Source organism: Pecten maximus, chromosome 14 (assembly GCF_902652985.1).
Source record: "Pecten maximus chromosome 14, xPecMax1.1, whole genome shotgun sequence".
In the NCBI taxonomy this organism is placed as follows: domain Eukaryota; kingdom Metazoa; phylum Mollusca; class Bivalvia; order Pectinida; family Pectinidae; genus Pecten; species Pecten maximus.
In genome coordinates this window covers 37591756-37616529 of record NC_047028.1, presented here as the reverse complement: position 1 = coordinate 37616529, position 24774 = coordinate 37591756, and the positions used below count along the sequence as shown (strand labels likewise).

At 35.4% G+C, this 24774-nt stretch overlaps 1 protein-coding gene across 1 annotated transcript in view; it reads right to left on the bottom strand.

The window, feature by feature from the left end:
- Positions 1-16713: 16713 nt before the first annotated feature.
- The window catches only part of LOC117341906 (protein unc-93 homolog A-like), a 68544-nt gene continuing 60483 nt past the window's right edge, over positions 16714-24774 (bottom strand). Inside the window, exons 4-5 of the mRNA XM_033903766.1 lie at positions 22088-22352; positions 16714-17789 (exon numbers count right to left, since the gene is read on the bottom strand). Coding sequence (XP_033759657.1) covers positions 17557-17789; positions 22088-22352 — 498 coding nt within the window. The 3' untranslated portion in view covers positions 16714-17556. The remainder of the gene's footprint in view (positions 17790-22087; positions 22353-24774) is intronic.

The following is a 24774-nucleotide window of genomic DNA, read 5'->3' as shown; positions in this document are numbered from 1 at the left end:
GACAAAGGGATTAGTCAGCAAATTTTACCAACTGATAAACGACTTCTCCTGTAAAATTAACAAAACAATGAATAATATGTGGCTAAAGTGATCAATAATTTTGTTATACATTTGTACTATGAATATTAGTGTGAAGGGCCTTTTGTCCGGAGGGGCTATTGTCCTAGGGGCTAATGTCCGGGGGGGGGGGGGGGGGGGGGGGGGGCTTTTGTCCGTACCTCGAATATTCACATGCCTACAGTTGAGCCGAAAGGCTTAGTATAAAGAACTTAAACTCGTCTTCGGTATTATTAATAACGATATTTAAAGAAACGATCATTTAGGGATACAAAGTGAAACATGTGCAAGGATGAGGATTTTTTTAGTGTGTCTTATTTAAATATCACAGACAAGTACATGCTGTCATTGTACGACTCCCGTGTGTAAATCGCGTATCTATGTCAAAGACGATTTTACGCACGAACTTTGTTTTGATCTGTAACTATGCACAATATTGTTTATTAGATAAAGGAATAAGTGTTTTGATTTTCCTGCTAGTGCTTGATAATACCGCTGAAAAAAATGACGTTTGATACCTGAAATTAGCTACAGACAATTACACAACTATCAAATTATTAGGAACATGTGTGAATTTAGTTGTGTACTCATCACCGTTTGTCAGCATGTCACCCGATCACAGCCAGGTAAGTCGTGATTTCTATCACAGGTAAGTTGCAAGGTTCCTTTGAACTGCAGCCAGAAAACTTTAGATCACAGTCCTACCACAGGCGCTAACAAATTACACATACCACTGTCATATAAAAAAACCTGAAAGTAATATTTTCTATGCAAGCGCCTGTGGGCTCACATGCGGGTACGTTATAAATATAAATGAAAATATCTGAATGCGTACCACTTTTATATTGTGAATGACGATGTGGCTAGCAACAACTAAGTTTTATGCCACATGATATATATGTTTTAGCAGAGACATGTATATGTCTTTGGTTTTAGTAACGACATATTATGTTTATGTCCGATAACACAGTATTTTATGTAGCAAATAAATGACCACGACAATGGTACACAGATGAAGATACGGCCGGAGACAGATGTCTGCTTATTGTAATGTTCAAGTCAACAATGTGTCTGTGATTTTAATGCGTTAATTGAACGACATATGGTAATAAATAAATAATCACATGCACCCTAATTAAATTACACTGCGGTCGGTACTAACGATCTGCGGTGTCTGATTTTTGCCGAGTCTCTACGAGTTTGCTATTGTTCAGGTAACTGTCTTCTGATTAAATATATCAATCAATGTACGATAACAAGCGAATCTATATGTCTGCTTATAGCCTTTACATTAATTTCATGAACGTGCAGTGACATCAGCAAACGATTAAAACTTCGACGATGTCCTTTGTAAAAATCATTTAGACATGTCAATCACACCTGTGACAACAAATCTGAGAGTATGTGGGCGGAGCTATAGTAGGCTGTGCCTGATTATGGTGTGTCATCAGGTAAACTGTTCACCCCATTCGATGCAGGTATCCCAGCAATCTATTGTCTAATTAATTGGCTGTAAAAAAGTCTTACGCTAGGATTTATGAGAGTGTCGCCCAAAACATAAGGGTATAATTTCACAATATTTAGTTTATATTTACTTAAATAATTACGGTAGCTGTTATCCCGTGTATTTGTTATTAATTATTGAGATAATACACGAACACTAATTGTTGCGATTTAAAACGTGCAATTTCATTTATTTATTTCAAAAAAAAATCCTACAGTAAGATGTGAGATACAGGTAGTAGACATCGACCAACTACAGCCTCAAATACTTCTGGATAACAACATATACTCCCCTCAGGTAAAAAAAACCATAGGGGTCCGATGGGGTCATTGCGAAACAGGTATACTCTCTATTGTAATTAAAATATGTGATTGACAGGTGTTAACAGTCGGTGAAAACATTTCTATAACGGTAATTACACGGCATGTAATTGTTCTGTGTATAGAGAATTAATCTATATCGCTTTCACTAACTTCAATTATGATTATATTACGCGATATAGAGATTTTTTTCTAGAAAATAATGATACACCATTTATAACTCATTTATAAGTATGACCGTTTAATAGATCATTCAGTTTGATTTCATTTGGTTTTAAACGGTAATGATTTGGAATATATTATTTCCTAGCGAATTTTCAATGATTGCGGTAAAACAAAACCACGATAATGATATAATATATCTATTATATACTCATCTCCGACATTCTCTTCACAGAAGGTAAATATTTTCTTCTGGAACTCCTTTGTTACCTACCAGTTCAATGGAAAATTTCAAATTACATGATCTATCATCAGGCTTCGTTGGACGTAAAATAGACTGGTCTATAGAAAGGACGGTGTTTGGACGTTAGGTCTTGATCGTAATGGTGACGTCTGTATTGTTAGTACGTTATTTTGTTTTGCTTCCAAAATAAAAGGGACGGGAAAGATTCCCATGTTATGCTTATAATTAATTGAAATATGTTAAAATGTATTTTATAGATTTCTTTATCACATTCACCAATGTATTGTTTTCTCACAATAAAGAGAGCACATCGGACTATACATACACATCATTCTGTATTCTATGTATTTCAAACAATATCTATTTGACGATTTCCATTTAACAATATATACACAACATTTATAGTATACACACATAGATTCCAATCATGCATGTAATCGAAAAAAAAGAGACCTCGCATAATGATTTTGCTGTGACAATTTGGCTGTTAATGAAATAATGAAGTTGATTAACTACTGTATATATAGTTTGGAAAATATGAGCATGGATTTCTATATCTACCGGTAATTTGAATGCGCCCAAGTGTATGTCTATGCTATTAGCCACGCCGGAATCGTCCCTGATAATAATGATAGTAAGAAAACACACAACGTCTTTAAGTCGTGTATTTAAACTACGAAATGTTTAAATAATTATACAGTCTATGTATGAAACCCGCTACAAAAAGTCAGACGAAATAATTATAAGCTATATTATTCAGGATAAAATTTGGTTTTCTTCAAACAATTACGAAACAAAAAACATACATTATGTCCCCGCGAGGACAAATAATGATCTTATCAATGTTTATCGTCTTCTCATCCGTCACAGGTCGTACACGTATATGGATCAATTTCTCAAACAGACATCTTACTAGCTAGATACTTCAGATATGTGTGATGACTAAATTATGCAATTAAGGACTTTGCTAGATCACGTAAAAATAAGTACGAGATCTTTCACTAAATAACGAGCCCCTTATGTGGCCTCTCCGAGGTCATGGCATCTGAGGTCATGCACAAAGCGCCATCTATAAACAGGTCAGCTAAATCAGTAGTGACTAAATGCATAGGCCTATATACAAGTATTGAATTGCAGATCATTTAAACCACATCATTTATCAACAGCAGCAATTGAGACGTTAAGGGAATTTCGTAGGCTCACTATACGGTATCCAGATGTTTTTTTTTTATTTAGTTATACCCATGATCGTCACGGAGAACCGTATCACTTCGAATTCGAGTCTTACATTAGGGATAGGACACTTGCATGTAAGTCACAAAATCTACCAATCGTCTCGACTGCTAGCGGTAAAAAAATCGGTACACGTACAACGATAAGGGTCGATAATGGTCAACTGAGAGCCACACCACCACAGGTAAAACCGAGGGCTGAATGTAATCGTGGCCCTCCGGGGCTGCATCATCAGGATTCGCGGCGGACAAATTGCTTTGATGTTTCGCGGAGAAACGATCACCGCGGATTTTGATGAACACATTAACACCGGGGATCGCGATGACGCCGTGTTCATGATCCCTGATAGGGATTTAGGGTGATCAGTCGCGGTGATTGACCCCTTGAATAGAAAATCAAACACCGGCACATGGTGACTTTGTGTTCATTCCTACGGCCTGCACTGTAAGTATACCCTATAGCACCATAATGTACATCTGTAAGTGTTTCTGGCTAAGTATACCCTATAGCACCATAATGTACATCTGTAAGTGTTTCTGGCTAAGTATACCCTATAACACTATAATGTACATCTGTAAGTGTTTCTGGCTAAGTATACCCTATAACACTATAATGTACATCTGTAAGTGTTTCTGGCTAAGTATACCCTATAACACTATAATGTACATCTGTAAGTGTTTCTGGCTAAGTATACCCTATAACACCATAATGTACATCTGTAAGTGTTTCTGGCTAAGTATACCCTATAACACCATAATGTACATCTGTAAGTGTTTCTGGCTAAGTATACCCTATAACACTATAATGTACATCTGTAAGTGTTTCTGGCTAAGTATACCCTATAACACTATAATGTACATCTGTAAGTGTTTCTGGCTAAGTATACCCTATAACACTATAATGTACATCTGTAAGTGTTTCTGGCTAAGTATACCCTATAACACTATAATGTACATCTGTAAGTGTTTCTGGCTAAGTATACCCTATAACACTATAATGTACATCTGTAAGTAAACTGTATTTCTGGCTAAGTATACCCTATAACACTAGACGTGTCTCTGTGCTGTATCTTACTATCAGAACCCTATATACAATAATTTACAGTATTGGGTGGTCGGGTGGCGCAGTGGTAACACACTTGCCTTTCACCTAGGCGGCTGGGGTTTGATTTCCCGTTCGGACGTGAAAAGGTTTTGGTCACCTGCCCGACCACGTGGGTTTTCCCCGGGGTACTCCGGTTTCCTCCCACAGTAAGACCCCCCGCGCGCTTCCATCAGGGCCAACAAGCATGATTAATATAAGTCAATATAACTTGTTTCGCAATTGTTGTTAAAAAATGAAGTTTACATATCAGAACCATATACAATAATTTACATTATTAGAATATTTAATTATCATTAGAATTAGTGTATTAAATGCATTTTAATGTGTAAGTTTACATTTGACTGTGTAGTGTTTAAAAGATGCAATGAAGTTTACAAATGTTTAATTCACAAATAAGTATATCATTACATACACAAGTGTAACTTGCATTAATTACATGACTATTGAAAAACAAAACAGTCATTTTATAATGACCCGTCCCGACACTTTATCACTAGCGCTCCATCTATGGGTTGCGGGTTCGAAACCTACGTAATCAAACTATGTATCGCCCTTTTCAAAGGTTATAATTGTAAACTGTAGATTTTTTTGCTAGTGAAAGCAAAAAACGAGTACCAGACACTGTATCGTTACTATAAAAGAAGAAAAAGAAAATATGTCATTAAAACAAAAAATGGAGATGTGGAAAGACAGAAAGGGGTATTTGTAATTGTTTTATCCTGGGGGAGAGCCAGCAGATAAGAGAGCGACTCACGATCAAGATTAATATTACGTTCATGTATTACAGTGTTCTGTTTACAGCTTTAAAACGACATAATTGAATGCAATTTTTATAACTTTTCACCATTCTCTTATCTATCAAAACCAGTTTGAGACCGTATGTAATAGTAATATTCATTATATTCGTTAATCAAATATGAAATAAACATAGTATTTGTTAATCACATACATTTTTGGTACTTTTCTCGTCACACATACACTTATTTAGACCATTGTTGATACGTTCTATATTTACATTTACACTGCAGCCCCACTATACAACTTTACCAAGCTCACTTGGAAGTTATGAGTCCATAACTTTCTTTATTATGACGTCATTAATATAGTGACGTCATAATTGTCACGTCGGCGATAACGAAAGATGGCTGTTGAAAAGGCTGTTCCGTCTTTGACGATAATTCATTCATCGTCGGAGCAAAATTCCTGGATATAGTCTTTAAAAATCGTTGTCAAATGTAAATATAAGCATTGAACTGCTTTTAGTTTGAAGTTATCGGCTGATGAACCCAACTGGACAAAGGCAAATTTAATGAAGCGCGCTAGCGCTTCATGTTGAATTTGCCTTTGTCCAGTTGGCATTCATCAGCCCATAACTTCCAACTGAAAGCAGTTCAATGCTTAAATGGTTACAAGTCATTTTGTAGATTTTTCCATTGCATTATGGTACAGTGTATGTACAATGTACGATTGTCTCCCTTCCTCCATTACAAAAGTTTCATAGTTTAAACATATTTTATTGCAAAGCTTTGACAAAAGGATTGGACACAAGTTATACACATCTCATACAGTACTACTACTAATGTTTATTTAGATAAAGCGATATATACATACGTAACAGTTTTATTGCACACAATACAAAGTAATTTACATGCATAAAAATTATATAATTAACCGTTGTAGAGATAATTGCCATTTTTAAATACGCTAATGGCATCACATGGAATGATCCATTTCAGTTTCCGAATTTCTGATAAAGAAATCATCAGACAAAGTAATATGAGTGATGATGTTTTATATCGAAGTACAGATTTGAAAATAACGGTTACAATTTTACACACATATTCATTTTGAGATTTTTTACTCATCCAGAAAGTGTTTTTAAATGGCCTTTTGAAACAGTGTCCTTGTTAATTTTTTAGGATATTTTTTGTAATCGAGGAGATTATTTCAATCTTTAGTTCACACTATTAGAAGAATTGGCGGGATTTTCATTATTTCACGATTTAATTTCATAATTCCTAGAATTTGATCTTTTGTTTATTTATTTATCTATTTGTTTGAGAGGTAAATATTCTTTAGGATATGAACAATTATTGTGTACAATGTTGAAAACCTAATTTTTAGTGTATGTTGTTCATGTCTAAATGTTAAGCACGTGACTGTGTTCCAGCCTGACGTAGGTACATGCAATTCTTCTGTCTCTTTGTGTTGGAAGTGCCATTGGATAAGTCCGGAACAGAGTTTTCTAGTCTTGACTGAAAGGTAGCCAGTGTTCCTATACAGAACCCCAGCCACTGAATCACTCATCAGATAACATTGTCAACAATTCATCCACGAGGTTGTTTTTTGGGCGACACGTTCTTGTTGATTCGGGAACGATGTAGAACATGTTTTTGTATATGAACGCCCTGTCACCAAGAACGTGGCAGGAACGTGGCGTCTTCTACACAGTTGGCAGTAAAAAAATAGGTGGAAAAATGAGCTATGAAATATTTTAAACACTCATAAGACTCGTATTTGTTTATCTAAATAACAGTATAGCAATATCTTTAATCAACGCTGTTCATTGAACACGCTATGAATAAAATACAGACGCTCGGCAGTTTACATTGACCCAACGCCGCCATTTTTATTCGTCGTGTTCTTGCTGTGGAGATGCTGTGAAATTCTTGTTCCTAGAACATGTTCTTTACTTTGTTCTAAATAATAATGCAGTAAGAACATTGTTCCTATGTTCTAGAACAACCACGACCAATGTTCTTGTTGTCGCCTAAAGACACCCGACATCGTCGGATACCCACGGTTGATTAGACTGAACTATGCTACTCTATAACCACGGTTGATCGCACCATACCCTACGTTTAGTGTTAAGAGTAGCTAGTGTAGTGTAACCAACCGTGGGTATTCGGCGATGTCCAGCTCAGTATTCATCTAAAATGTACCAAGATATTTTACCTGTGGGCTTTGTTTCTAACGCATGATCCTGGCATGGCACGGCTAGGCGCAACAAATCAGCTGTCTGAGAAGATATCTTTTATTTCTTTCGGAACCAAAAACGAAACTCCGTTTTGCCCAAGTGAAGAGATATTTCATTGTCGATTAGCCATTCCAGGCAAAATTATAAAATGTTTGATCATTTTTGGGATATAACCAAAGAATCTCCTTCCAAAAATAGTATTGTCCTATCCTCTATATATGTCAATAGCTTGCATTAATAATGAATACTAATTTGAATATCATGATCATGATTAAGATACATTAGAGGCCCGAATAAGCTACATCTTGAGGGACGCAACAAACTGTATTGCTAGCCTCAGACCCCTCCTGTAAACCAACCTTTTTCCTCCTCATGTGATCAACAACCTGAATGAAATATGAGTAGGTAGAAAAGGAGTTTCTGAAGCCTGATCGAAGCTCATATAAAATATTGTTTAATTAAACAACAATAAATCGAGTTGTTTCTGTAGAGATTTTTTCCAGAATTTTGGATACTTTACTCATAACACCACTCGGTAGTTCCTTGCCTTCTATCTGCCTTTCATTTTGAATAGAAGTTTAACTTTCCCCAGCTTTATATTATGTCGTATCTTGCCTTTGGATATTGTTCTGTCCCCGGTTCCATCAAAATCACCATCCAAGGAAAGTTCCTTAACTAGGGGATTTCCCTTAAATCCTGTGATTCTTTCCTATGGGGAATTTATGTCATGGACTTTCCCATCGTCTGAAACCTACACGAGCTTCTCCTCTATCGTTTGAAGAACGTTGATGAATACCCCCATCCCTCCCCCAACCCCTGCTAATCAAAAACGCGATTGACACTGTAATAATAAAAATCAGCTGCATTAACGAAACAGGTATCAAAGTTATCGGGAGCACGCGTTGGCAAGTGTTCAGGTTGAACAGTTCTTTGAAAATGTTCTTCGGGGCGTGTTTAAAATATAACCTAGATTGATTTGGGTCTTGTTATATACATGATAATCAATCATTAAGATGTGAAGTGATTTATTCTGAATTGTAGTCGTGTGGTTGATGTTAGAGGGTTGTGTTATCATGAAGTTTGAGTTCTAAAAGTTCGTGAATGACGCCCTATGGCCGCAGAAATGTAGCTTGATACTGTGTACATGTTTTCTCGTGTACAATGTCACTCGAGCACCAACAGATACATGTAGCCCCTTTTGTGGCAACCCGAAACAACAAAGAGCAGTGTTCCATGGTTCACGGACACTAGAAACACTAGATATGGCGTCGTTATACTTGGTTGGCCACGTCAGAAGGTCAGCACTAGGTTCTTGCCCAATATATTGTTAACAAGTAGCATGAGGTAGAGTATGGTGATTGCATGTTGATAATGTAGGAGTTAATTCATGACATACACGTCATGGAAGTCAGGCGTTGTGTCTCAATCTGAGTGAAACGTTTCCATCTAGGGAAATATCTTGTTGTAACTGAACATAAATAAAGTTATATTCCTGAAATATTTTCATAAAACTAATCTAAAAAAAAACTAGTGTGAAAAATGTTCATGAACTAAAGTCGAAGAAGCATCTTGACATACTAGTATTTGGGTTTTATAAGAAAGTCACTAAATAAAATTATTTGTTTATCTTAAAGGGTGAGTGAACTAAAGAGTTTGGCATTCTTGGTTCAGAGTTAACCCATTCAACACAGAATTACAGGACTATTGGTTGATTGCGTTTGTTGTTGAGTTGGTTTACATGTTGATTCCGTATTTTTTTTCAATTTACTTGTTGAAATGTTATAGAAATTCATTTTTAGACGATTGATGGCTTTGGCATAAAACGGCGTTTTCAATTTTTTTGTTCTTCTTTTTGAAATAAATAAAAGTAAAAAATAATCTTTCAATAAGTTTTTTGTACATCGAATTATCTTTCCCGGTAAAGGGATGATGGAAGATTATAAGTATATCAAAAATATATATAGTCCAATCATTTCACCAAAAGCAATAACAATAATAGAACATTAAACTAGCAGCAAGACATTTTTCGGGTAGTTATTAGTATTCTAACAGATAAAAGATCTATTGAAATCTAGATTTGTGAAACATTAAATAATCTTTGATATGACTGAGAAAAATCACAAATCTTACCACATTAGGAGTGTGATATCTACCTCTTTTGCAATACAAGATACATACAATAGAAAAATATTGAACTTTAATAATGGCTTAACTTAATATAACAAATATATAACTACCCGAAAAAAAATATTGAACTTTCATAATGGCTTAACTGTGACCGCAGGCATAATTGCCTCTTTGTTCAGATCGTTGTCCATACAATATTCAAACAAAGATATATTTGTGTTAATGTTGTGACGTTACTCCAAAATTTGTTTGTTTTTGAAACTGATTAAATTTGGGGCTTGAACTACATTTTCTGGTAAAGAGTTCCAGCTGTCCACACTTCTTTTATTGAACGATAATTTCCTCATGTCCAGTCTACTTCTTGATTTTTCAAGGCTGGGTGAATGTCCCGTGTCCTTCTCTCTTGCTTTATTGGCAAAAGACCGCATGGTGCTGTTAACTCATAGCCTTCCTTCAAGATGTTGAAAACTTTCATCATGTCGCCCCTGTTACGATGATTAAGTAACGATGGGAGTTTAAGGCGACGCAATCGTTCCTCATACGAAATATCTTTCATTCCTGGTAGTTATTCCGTAGCTCGTGTTTTCAAGCAGATCAATGTCCTGTTGTTTGTATGATTTCCATACACATGCTCAATATTCCAAATGGGGTCGAATTAAAGCCTTATACAATAGGCAGAACGATTTTGTATACAAGTGTAACGTTCCCCGGTTCACACAATTGGTATGTATGTGTGTGAGAAAGATCGCTTTTGGCGTTGAACATATCGTATGGAATCAGAGAGTGTTTGAAGAAAGTTGTCTGCTTATTGTGAACATGCCGAGTGTTGTACGAGAGGGAAATTATAATCGTTCTACTTTGAATAATAATTGTCAGCGGGAATCTGCGTTATTCCCAGATCTATTAGATCATATTCTATCTATTCATACATATGTTACCTTTATAATTCGTCATTTATCGGCGCAGTTTATAGTTTTCTGTAATTGATCTCAATGTAAATTGTTGACAACATGCTGTTCTCCGGTGCGTTGCCTGTGCGCATGTCTGCGACCGGAAGTTGTCATTTAACCAATCAAAGTATTCTCCCGACACGTGAATTTATTTCGTGGGACATAGTCCCGATTTCGGGACATCCAGACTTAAAACATCAGTCACGTCTCAGCAGCCAGAGAGATCGGTAGGTTTATTTCAGGTTCAGAACCGCTAACCAGGTTCGAGCGTGACTCACTCTCTATTTTTCCTAGCGAACAATTCCTATCGTCTATAATATATTGTAGAACTATATTTAACAGGGATTCCCCTGATATACGTCATTACATTATCTAGGTCAATTTTACGCACATCTGTTTACGTTTACTATCGTAGTGACTTATAATTAGTGCTTTTACAAATGTAAAGCGGTATTATTGGATGTGTTACATAAGTGAATTCAAATTTATACTGAGATATATTTAATCTAAGTAATGTGACATACATGTATCTATAGAAGTGAGTTTGGGAGATTATTCACTTAGTGAACGATAACTTATTTTATCCATCATTCACATTGGTCTGTGGTGTTTACAGTCAGCATATGACTATCTGTATGTTAATAAATACTTTATTGAACTGTTTATTCTGGCCGTTGTTGTAACTCTCACTGAATGGTGCAATAAACTGTATATAAATCCGTATACAGAGCCTTAACTACCAGAGGCAGAAGATTAACTCCGCTAACCAGGAGTTGAAATCTGGTACCAAGAGTTGTTGTCTGTTAACCAGGACCTTTTGGATACCCTTATTTATTGTAAGGAGGTGAAGTCTATCAGACTGGTAGACCTGACCACGTTACACAAGTGTGTGTATGATCATCTGATGGCTTCTTAAAATCTTTTCTTCTTGAACTCGGAAATATTGGCATGTGTTTTCTTTTCAATGCTATTATATTTTTATCTGAACAATGTGGGTTTATGTTTAACTTATTATAACATGGCATTTTATCTGATGATAATGCATGAAAACTGGTACATTCACATACGAAGATAAACATCTTTTTTGACCAATTAAGCCGATTGTGTTATAGAATTGTCTTGCATATAATTTAATGCACATTCCAATGTTTCAGAAAAATTGAAATATTCTTCACTTCGGACTTAACAACACAGGTCTTACATTTATGAATTCAAATATAAATTGTGAAGGTAGAACCTCTCATTTTTGAAATTTAAACATAAATCATATTCCAAAGTTTTTCTATATCTAAAGCCGGTCAATTTTGTATGTATATTCATGTCGATTAATTCAATAGTTTGTCTTGCAATATGAATACCTATACATAGATTGGTCTTGAAATACAGTTACCTCCCCGTATTCAGTGATACAAGAGCTTGATATTATACATCAAAATTTGTCCAGTAAGCAATTAATAGTCTTATGTATCTGATCCTATTTCGGGCAAAACAATATTATTTCAAAAGTTAATTTGTTAGACTTTATTTCACTTTCAAAGTACATGCATAAGACAAACTTTAGTTGGAGGTTAAATCATGAAATTACTGGACTAATAGCCATTTTATCAATGCAAGTTTAATCCTTTTTAATCCTAGGCACGCCAGTTTAAACATGAAGCGATCTGAAAAATTTCTGAAAAGGTTACTATCCCGACTACAATGGTATGTGATCATTTTAAATATACTTTAAATGAATTTGTTTGCCTCAAACTTTTCGAACACAATTAAAGATATGTTTTGTTTTGTTATATAGTGAATGGGTGGAATCTGTATATTCTCTCCATGATTTTAAGTTATGGACCTTTGTTGAAGTCAGTATGATGTTATACTGACCTGGTAGAATAAAATATTAACTGAGAGTTGATGTCAATATTTCAGATTCTGACAGGTTGATATAACGCCATGTTAACCGAATCAAAGGTCTTTATGATTTTTAATAATAGACATGAAACTTGTTTGCAAAAGGGTGGAATTGCATTATATTTATCAAGATAAAGGGGGATTAACGTTTGGGCATAGTGATGTATTATAAATGCAATATTAACCGGGTGCTTCTGAAATAGTAACAGTATCAGGTCGGTATCTCAAAATATGAACTTTCACGTGATTCTGTTTTACCCCATAAAAATTAACTATTATCTGACCATATCTTATATCTATAGATAATTTGACATTACCTGTTCGTTTGGGAATCACGTATTGATCCGATATATGAAGGGATGGGTCCCAATTCTGTCCATTCTTTTGCCCCCAGTGATGAGCATATTTTTGCAGGAAGATACTTTAGAGTTAGCTGCATATGGTACGCTATGCAAAGCATCATTGCTTTGTGAGCTCAGAGATTTCGGGGATGAAAGGTCAGAGGGTGAACAATGGACTTCTCTCTGTTTAAGTTCATATAGATATTGGAGTAAAAGTAATTTCAACTTTTGAAGATAAGACCGGCCTTTTAGGACGAAGGTTTTAAAGTTATGTCAGTTTCGTTCATTAACAGGTGGTTTTTTATGAGAACGTTTGAAAAAGAATAATTGTCTTACTATAAGATCTGCGGTCCAGTCATGATTGTTTCCGATATTAAGTTAATTGTTGTCTGTCGTCTGTACTCTATACACACATTATAAAAAAACACGTTCTATGTTAATAATATCCTTGCAATAATAGATAGTATGGCGTGTATTTTTGGGACATTCCTTTACTTTTGGAGAAAAAATCAATAACGTTCGCTAAGATAAACAGTTTCATGACTTCATTATCAAAATGATGCATTGTATGATGTTGTTCAAAACTACAAGCTCATCCAAAATATGAATTTAGTATTAGGCAGAGTATATTTCTTAAAAATAGATATAACATTACCATGATTAGATTTCTGAATCCTGATGAAACAGTGATGTCAGGGCCAAGTATCTTTAGTTTAGGCCCATTTGGATTTTTCTATCTTACTTCGAAATTGCCTCCCTTTGTCGAGAATTTACTGGAGGATCAGAAAGCTGTATGAGAAAGTGGTAGTCATTATTTTGGATATTACTGAACTTGTCTTTAGTTTACATTTAAACAGGATGCACATTGACGTACGTCTGTTTAATCCACCACAATTAAGTGAACAAAAAATAAACCATGATGTGGACTAAGTTTTTTTTGTTTTTTTTTTTTTTTGTTTTTTTTTTCTAGCCTTGGCGAGCAAAATTTAAATCTTCGAGTCTGGTTTCATAAAATCTCGTAAAATTAAAACTAATACCCTGTATATGATACATTTGTTAACGCATGACGCAGAATACGTACATTTTGACAGGTTTTAAAGCAAACATTTTGAGGACATAACCTGGTTGAGATTCAATTGCATCATTCACAAGTCATGACGTCATGTAATTGTCTATATTATGACGTCACAATCTGACTGAGACAGCCAATGAAAAACGCTACATGGTATATAACACTATTGAAATATGTAAAAATATTACACGGACGAATTCACTGGATATCAGGCAGATTATGTGATGCAAAATGTTATGTTTGCATGGTAAATTTAACCAAAAAGACAATAAGTATTTTGGACTTTATATAGTTTATTTAATACAAGAAAGACAGGGTTTTCATTGGAGAATATACCATTGTGTGAGAGTGGTATGTGATGGTATATCTAATACAGGAATGTAATACAAAAGTATGGTATGAATATTCAGTGTTAGTGACACAAATCTGTTTCAAGAAAAAACAGATTCACTTACAACAGCTTAATGGTCATGTAGAGAAATTGTGAAGGAATATTCAAACCGCACAACAACATCATGATAATTTTGTGGAATAGTGAGGAATATTGAAATTGTACAACAACATGATATTTTGTGGAATAGTGTGGGGGATATTCAAATCGTACAACAGTGTCATACCTATGTAGTGAAATAGTGAGAGGTTACTCATATCGATCTAGTTTTCGTTACTGTTAGATGTTGGTGCTGTATATAATATATATATATAGAGACTTATAGTGTGCGACAGTACGGAATTACAACATCTACGGGGTGGTTCTCAGGCTTTACATTAACATAATACATCTAACTTGTTTTCTCTTATTGCAAAAGCTAAGAGTCAAATGTGACATCAGGGATAATGGGGATGAGGGTGGGATTTAATGGTCAATAATGATGTTTGGCAACACTGTGGCCTCTGCGCATGCGCGCAATATAAAAAAACTCTAAGACACCATCACGAGCCTATGTAAACAGCAGCAATACCTATCTGTGTTGCCATAGTTATAATAGTATTGTCTTTATTTGACTGTAGGTATCTCCTTGTCATAGAACAAAAAACATTTAATAGCTTTTACGTATACTTGTTTTGTAAACAAACAATATGCAGTAATTTGGTAAATGCTTCTTTCTATAAATATGCTCTTAAAGTGTTATTGGGAAGTTAGGGGAGTTTCCTGGTAGGGGAGGGTATATTTAGTTCTCTATACGACGAGGGGATATTGAGTTTCCTGGTAGGGGAGGGTGTATTTAGTTCTCTATACGACGAGGGCATATTGAGTTTCCTGTTAGGAGAGGGTGTATTAAGTTTACTGTTAGGCGAGGGTATATTGAGTTTTCTGTAACGTAGTGGGGTCATATTGAGTTTGCTGGTAGCGGAGGGTATATTGAGTTTTCTGTAAAGGGAGGGTATATTGAATTTGCTGGTAGGCGAGGGTATATTAAGGTTGCTGTTAGGGGGGGTATATTGAGTTTTCTGTAAGGGGAGGGTATATTGAATTTGCTGTAAGGGGAGGGTATACTGAGTTTCGAGTTGGGGAGGGCATGCACATATTCTATTAATACCTGTAATAAACATGACTGCAAAATACAACAATGGGGCCGTACTCTTACGTTATGTAGGTTATACATGAAATATGTTTGACAAACGTGAATTTGCTTAATCTTAGAGTGACGTCAATGTCATGTTATCTGTACCAACACTTTACTCTAAAACTCGTTTAAAACTCGATTGTATTTGAATCAAACACACACACATACACAACATCGCCCACACACATACACACATATATATATATATATACAATGTCATATTAAATAGTTAAATTGGAGACTCATCACCTCGCCAACTGGAATACACCACACAGTTAACAAAATAACAGTAAACACAAAGTCATATCATTCAGAAGTATCGATCCTTCATCTTCACTGGTTTTAACATTAGTATATCATACAACTGTTGCTACATATGCTGTTATGGTAACTAATAGTCTGAGTTTTAATTGAAACTAACGTTCAGGATAAAAATGTGCCATCAATGTGTTCAGATATTTTTAAACCGACTATAATATATGTTGTATGTTGCTATATAAGTTAGCAAACCGATCTATCGGTCAAATTCTGCTAAGGCAGATCAACATGGGATGATGCAGGATGAGTTTCAGAATTCTTGAAGATAAATCAATTCCGACGTCACGGATATGTGATACAAAGTAATGACCTCTCATAATCATTAATCCATAACCACAATCGGTCACTATAACGTAAGTGTCACAGTCAGCCAATACAAAGTACTTAATTGTTAATCACGCGCAGTCAATGGAAAGTAATTTCTAATCACATTCAGTCAATGCAATTTGATTTCTAATCACAATCAATCAACAAAAAGTAATATATAATAACATATAGTCAAAACCAATTAATTTCTAATCACATTTAGTCAAAACAAAGTAATTTATAATCACAATCAGTCAAAACAAAGTAATTTATAATCACAATCAGTCAAAACAAAGTAATTTATAATCACATTTAGTCAAAAACAAAGTAATTTTTATCACATTTAGTCAAAACAAAGTAATTGTTATCACATTTAGTCAAAACAAAGTAATTTCTAATCACATTTAGTCAACACAAAGTAATTTATAATCACATTTAGTCAACACAATGTAATTTATCATCACAATCAGTCAAAACAAAGTAATTTCTAGTCACAATCAATTAACGCAAAGTAATATCTGATAACATTTAGTCAAAACCAATTAATTTCTAATCCCATTTAGTCAAACAAAGTATTTTTTAATCACAGTCAACACAAACTGATATCTTATCACAGTTAATTAAAACGTAATAATTTCTAATCATATCTGGTCAAAACAAAATAATACATAAACACATAAGTCAACATAAAGTAATAAATAATCACAATTAGTCAACACAAAAATTAAGTATTCGTAAATAAATTTAGTAAAACCAAAACAAGGAAACACTATCTGACGTCACGATATTTTATCACTTAAGTATTTTTTGGAGATGAAATATGCTGATATAAACCCGTGTAGTGTGTTTATCACACTGAACTCGACCATAATATTTTCATATCCATACCATCCAGTTTGCTGGAGCTTACGAAGGCTTAATCATCAGTGTTTTAGAACTTATCCATTACTACGACAAACGGATTTACTGTGAACAAATATGATCGACTGTAAGTCTGTACAGTAAGTGGAGACAGTGAACCTACTTACATTTATTCACCTGGTATATTTGAAAATGTCTCTTGTGTACACAAGTTGTGTCGCACATACCAATACACATGACATTAAACTTCATCAGATCAATCATTAGCGAAGAATGACGCAAAACTACAACCTTCAATGACGTGACTCATGCAAAGTAATATGTATGCAAGACATGATATCTTTTATATATTATCATCTATGTAATAATACTGCATTGATTTAAACGAATGGAAATATCGTCAATCAATTAAATTGTATAAAACGAACATCACATTTATACATAAGATATATTGCATATTCCTCCGCTGAGAGTCGGTATGTGGAGTTGTAGCTACATTGTACTTCCGGTGTATCAGTTTTGCGCAGGCTCCTCGAACACGTCATTGTCCACCTGTCTGACTTTGTACTCCGCCAATACGTAGAACATAACCGACACTACTAACATGATAATGAGGATGTAAAGCTTCCCGGCAACACACATGAAGGTCCCACTCAAAAACGAAAACGCCAATCCGAAACTTTGTAGCAGACGGTAATTGGCAAATGCTATATCCGCATCTTCCGGACAGGTGACACATATTAGGGCTGCAAAATATACAAAACAAATGTTAAATATTTGTATATGTCTACTTGATTTTTATAAATAGTTGTGTAAAAACTATATTTTGATAAAAATGTATCAAATATAGTACGTTGCTGTGCACAAGTCACGACTACCACAAATTAAATTAACAGAACTAATTAATAATTTTTGTATTTATTTATTTTAGAATACATGTGTATATATCATTAATTATAAATCATTACGTGTATACCAAATCAATATCCTATCAAGAAGGAAAAAGCATACTTCTATTTTATACTGTAAACGTGGAAACATTTACGCGAGGGGGAATTAGGCTAATTGAGAGGAGTACTTTTGTTCACGAAAATTTCCCCCACGCGTATAGTTTTACATTTTGATATTTATTTGCGCAATCTAGAACTAAAAACGGATGTGGATTGATCGCGAAAATTACCCTCACATGTATAGTTTACATTTTGAAATCGCGAAATTAACACACCGCGAAAATAACCACGTTTACAGTACCAGGTGGGACATACGAAAATGAAATTATCAGCAGTAATTTTCACTATGTATACCAATATGAATAACAAATTGTCAAACAAAACATGATATATTGAGGGTAGAATGTGTTGTTTCTTTAGTAAACAGAACATACTACTGTGAATCGCTTATATTTCGCTTGGGATTTAATTTTGCGTTAATCGCAAATTCAAATCCTTTGCGATTATTTGCACGAAAATTGCATCTTTTGCTGCTGACCAAGCTATCGGTTACCAAAATGTCAATTTTGCAGACTCCATGACTTTAAACTCGTGGTTTTAAAGGAGACATATGTATAACGCTGTAATGCATTCAATGTTCTAGTTCGGATGGTCGCCCAAGCACCTTCACATTCTGATAATTCGTCTACAGAAAACAAGATCACACGGGTAAGTACACTTTAATTAGTAGGTTGATTCATGAAATGGAAAGATTTTCGTAAGAAGCAAGTCAACCGAAAATGTTAACACAATCACAGACGCCTGCATCTGGTCAGTTATTGAAGAAAAAATAGCCCCCACTTCTACTTTATCAACCAGATCGGACGATTCAGCGAGTGTGGAAGGGAAGGAGGCTATCTATTATAGAACTTTTTTAAAACGGACAATCTGATTGGTCAACAATTATACTTAGTACTGTTTACAGGGCTGTCGACCAATCAAGTTGCCCGTTGCAAAACTGCTCTGAAATACACAGCCTTCTTTCGTTTCAAAGTCGATGCATCGTCGAATATCACGACCGCTCTTGGTCCATTTTCTTATCTTTACATTATTGTCACTCGACAAAAGAAAAACACACATAGATCGTTAAGGATTCTTAACCAAGTGGTTTACTGAAGTTTGTGTGCATTTGGTATTTTAGTCAGGCTAAATAAACTAAAAGAGAATTGAAATCGAATATCCATCTCCGCTTTTCAAGTGTTGCAGCTTGTTGATATACTAGGGGTAGGGGATAGCTTTTCTATCAATATTAACCAGATACAGTCACCTGTAATGTTATTAACCAGTTAGAATATAGGACCTGCATATACTGTACGACATGAAATATTCGTGTTTTCTTTCTTTCGTGGTTAGGAACATTCACATTATTTCGTGGGTACAAACTGCCGTGGTTATTCAACCACGAAAACGACAATTTTTACCGAAAGAACGTTTCATATTTTACCGTATTCGGACCTGTCAGTCAAAATGTTCAATCAAAATAAAACACTGTTAGATTATAAATCTTCTTTTACTGGAAAAAAACATGAATCGTCTTCAAACGTATCAGGGAAAGTTATTTTTTTAAATATATATTTACATCTCAGCGTTGTGCTTTAGACGTAAAAATGCATGTGTATTATTGTATATCCTTAGTACATATGGAAACATAATGCCAACAATGTTAAAGGTAAGAGGGTGCATTTCAATCATTTGGTATTTAACAGAGATGGAACGTATTCAGAACTCGGTGCAATGACCGATTTTAAGAACTGTCGATATGGAGAATTCTCATTACATTTACTCTTGTATGCGAAATGTATATATATATATCTACGTTTTTGACAAATGATATCCACGAGAGTTCGGGTTGATATATATGATTTAAGCATATACCGCGCTGACATTTACAATTCTTGTAAGCTGCAAACAAATGGTGAACCACGCTTATACGGAGACGTCTGTGATATGATAAAGTTAAATACAATTATCGAGAGGATCAGCCATGAAAAAAAAAATATATAGTAAGACATCCCTCTTGAACAGTAATACATTATAACACTATCAATGTATCAGACTGTGCCAAATACCTATCAATTTCATCAGACGTATCGACCTGAGTCATACAAACGCTTTAAGAAGTATTGATCGCAGTCACACAGACGTTTTAGGAAACAGAGAGGCATCAACTTTTCTCTAGAAGATGGACTGTAATAATTGACTGTACTACTATTCCATTTCAGACAGTACACTTGTATTGCGCATGGCCTACAACGTACCGGTGAGAGGAAGCAGACGTTTTAATGAAAGAGAAACGGGACTAACGAAAGCAAACACGCTAATATAGATACAATTTTGGTTTGTTTTTGTTTAACGTCCTATTAACAGCCAGGGTCATTTAAGGACGTGCCAGGTTTTGGAGGTGGAGGAAAGCCGGAGTACCCGGAGAAAAACCACCGGCCTACGGTCAGTACCTGGCAACTGCCCCACGTAGGTTTCGAACTCGGAACCCAGAGGTGGAGGGCTAGTGATAAAGTGTCGGGACACCTTAACCACTCGGCCACCGCGGCCCCAAAAACAACACGAGTTAGACTAAATAGTGCAAACACAGAGGCACTTCATTGAGTTGTGATACACAAACACATTGCCGGAGATATCCCTTACTGTGTTAGAGGATATGAGCCAGCATATCTAGGGGACGAAATGTCATCATGTCTGTGAGAAAACTTGTGAATTCTCTATTCTACAACATTTACATATCCGTGTGTTTTAGTTAACGATAAAATATCTTATAGGATATTTACTTATTTTCCAAAGTTGGACATGAAGTCTGGGTTTTATCGACTATAGATTAGAGCTGCAGACCAGGAAAACATAATCCGTCTCAGGAGGATATCTCATTGGGCTCAACGAGTTAGTTAGATCCCCTGTTTGTTTGTGTACTCACCTTTTAATATTTCAAATATACCAAAGAAAGAATACCAATATTAATACGAACCCGGATGTAATACCACAAAAATAAGATTGGCATTGAGAGAATAAATCTATATGTTCTTGGAGAGTTCTGCTTTGTCGACGACGCTTTGTCGATATGAGGATAAGTCTCCCATAGCCAAACTCTGATAACGTATTAATGTAGGCCATCTTTCAAACCTTCAATACTGTGGCATTGAGGTAAATAGTTGACAGGGGTGATTAACGATAGTTGTAGACACATCTTGGATTGGACACATAAGATGTTAACACTATTCCATAAAACTGAGCGTTAGATGCAGTGGAGCTTTTAAACTGCATATCATACGACTGGCTTGTCCTTCTGGTATCGTCGGGAATGCTAAGGGCCGTGTTGATACCCGTGTGGCGATAGAAACAAATAACTCCAAAAAGGTCGAAAGGAATGTACGATATTGATGGTATGTAAAGAAAACATAGATTTTGAAGGAATAAAGCGGAAGTTACAACATGACACAGAGTAGCCATATAAAGCCATTCATGAACTTTAAAGTTCGAATAGGGAACAATATCCAAACCATTGAATAATAGCAACGGGAATCAACCATAGAGTTATAGAAAAACGGAACAGAAATATAGACTTATGGACGAGGAACAGAAGCTTTTACATGCAAATTAATAAAAGAACTTTGATTTTAGGACAGAAGCTTTTGATTACAGCAAATGAAAACAAAGCTCTGGGATCTCCAGGACAGAAGCCGTTTATTACAAATAAGGAAAACAAAATCTGGGGTTTCTAGGACATAACCTTTTAATTGCAAATAATTTAAACATAGCTCTTGAATTGCTAGGACAGAAGCCGTTAATTACAAATAATGGGGAAAAAACTCTAGGACAGAACTCTTTGATTGCAAATAATTAAAAAAAGCTTTAGGATTTCTAGGACAGACGCTTTTAATTACAAATAATGAAAACAAGCTCTGAAATTAGTAGGACAGAAGACTTTAAATAATGCAAGAAAACTGGGATTTCTAGAAGCATAATGGCTGTAACTAAAATGTTGAAGGAGAATGGGATTGTGTTTTACATGAACGAGACGATGGTGAAACCATAGTTGTACTTACTGTTGCACTGTGTCTGCCAAACTGCATCACAGAATCCCCAGGATGCTGCTAAAATGAAATAGATGAATAAATTGTTCATAGGAATCCAGATCAGAAAGCCAATCATGATGGCCATGTGTATGACCCCGCCGAACCCAAACACCACCTCCCGTGGGACCATCTTGGCGACCAGCGCTACCAGTACGGAGCTTACAACATTGGCCACGCCCATCACGATCATGGAGTATCCTATGTACTCCTTTCCTAGGGCACAGGTGACGTATGACTGCAAAAACAAGGTGTACATAAAATCAAATATTGACCGATAACATTTTGAGGTGTATACAAAAACAATAATTAACCCTTAACACATCGAGGTGTGCACAGAATCAAATATTGACCGATAACACTTTGAGGTATACATACAAACAATAATAAATGATTAACCCTTATCACATTTAGGTGTATATAAAAACAATTATTAACCGATAACACATTTAGGTGTACATAAAAAACAATTATTAACCGATAACACATTTAGGTGTACATAAAAAACAATTATTAACCGATAACACATTTAGGTGTACATAAAAAACAATTATTGACCGATAACACATTTAGGTGTACACAAAAACAATTATTGACCGATAACACTTTGAGGTGCACACAAATACAATTATTGACCGATAGCATATTGAGATGTACATAACAAAACCAAAAGATAAGTACAAGGTGCTTTATTGCACTTATAATCTACATACGAGTCGCCTTCCGTGTGTGCAATTGTCATTTACAGAAACTGTACTTCACTTCACTGAATGTGTACACATTAGATACCATGAAGACGTAATATACAAATTAAAAAGGAAAACAGGTTGTTGTTTTCTATTTTTACATTCGTCTTCTTGTTGACATTACCAGCCTACCTACAGTTTTTTTTTTTTTTTTATTAATTGATAAAAAATGAGAATAATTGGTTCCCATGAAAGAGTCATAGTATAGATGGCTGTTATGCTTTTCCTATTGAATAGTTACTAAACAATGCTCAATTAAATACATTGAATTTTTCTTTCGATCACATTTTCAATGAAAAAAATATGTTTTTCTTATTTGAGTCAGTCTCGAAAAGAGCGAGCAATGTTGGTAATAGCATTTTTACTGGGTACGTGTTGTACGTGTTGATAAAAATGAATATATTGATACTGAATTCCCAAGCTGTCGCTCTGACATTGGCGATGGATAGAGTACAGACAGAACTGTGTACATGTAGAGGTAAAAACCGGAGGGATTATCGTGAGGAATTAACGTGAGGTATTATCGTGAGGTATTATCGTGAAGGATTATCGTGAGGAATTATCGTGAAGGATTATCGTGAGGTATTATCGTGAGGTATTATCGCGAGGGATTATCGTGAAGGATTATCGTGAGGAATTATCGTGAAGGATTATCGTGAGGTATTATCGTGCGGTATTATCGTGAGGGATTATCGTGAGGAATTATCGTGAAGGATTATCGTGAGGTATTATCGTGAGGTATTATCGTGAGGAATTATCGTGAGGAATTATCGTGAAGGATTATCGTGAGGTATTATCGTGAGGTATTATCGTGAGGAATTATCGTGAGGAATTATCGTGAGGGATTATCGTGAGGAATTATCGTGAAGGATTATCGTGAGGTATTATCGTGAGGTATTATCGTGCGGTATTATCGTGAGGGATTATCGTGAGGAATTATCGTGAAGGATTATCGTGAGGTATTATCGTGAGGTATTATCGTGAGGAATTATCGTGAGGTGTTACCGTGAGGTATTATCATGAGGAATTATCGTGAGGTATTATCGTGAGGAATTATCGTGAGGAATTATCGTGAGGTGTTACCGTGAGGTATTATCATGAGGAATTATCATGAGGTGTTATCGTGAGGAATTATCGTGAGGTGTTACCGTGAGGAATTATCGTGAGGTGTTATCATGAGGAATTATCGTGAGGAATTATCGTGAGGTATTATCGTGAGGAATTATCGTGAGGTGTTACCGTGAGGAATTATCGTGAGGGATTATCGTGAGGTATTATCGTGAGGAATTATCGTGAGGTGTTATCGTGAGGAATTATCGTGAGGAATTATCGTGAGGTGTTACCGTGAGGTATTATCATGAGGAATTATCATGAGGTATTATCGTGAGGAATTATCGTGAGGTGTTACCGTGAGGAATTATCATGAGGAATTATCATGAGGTATTATCGTGAGGAATTATCGTGAGGTGTTACCGTGAGGAATTATCGTGAGGTGTTATCATGAGGAATTATCGTGAGGAATTATCGTGAGGTATTATCGTGAGGAATTATCGTGAGGTGTTACCGTGAGGAATTATCGTGAGGGATTATCGTGAGGTATTATCGTGAGGAATTATCGTGAGGGATTATCGTGAGGAATGATCGTGAGGTGTTACCGTGAGGTATTATCGTGAGGTATTATCATGAGGAATTATCGTGAGGAATTATCGTGAGATATTATCGTGAGGAATTATCGTGAGGTGTTACCGTGAGGAATTATCGTGAGGTATCATCGTGAGGAATTATCGTGAGGGATTATCGTGAGGGATTATCGTGAGGAATCATCGTGGTTATCGGAATGGTTTATCATAGGAATTTACCATTGCTTCATTTCTACGAAAACCCTGCATGACAGGATTTATTTGAACTAGGATA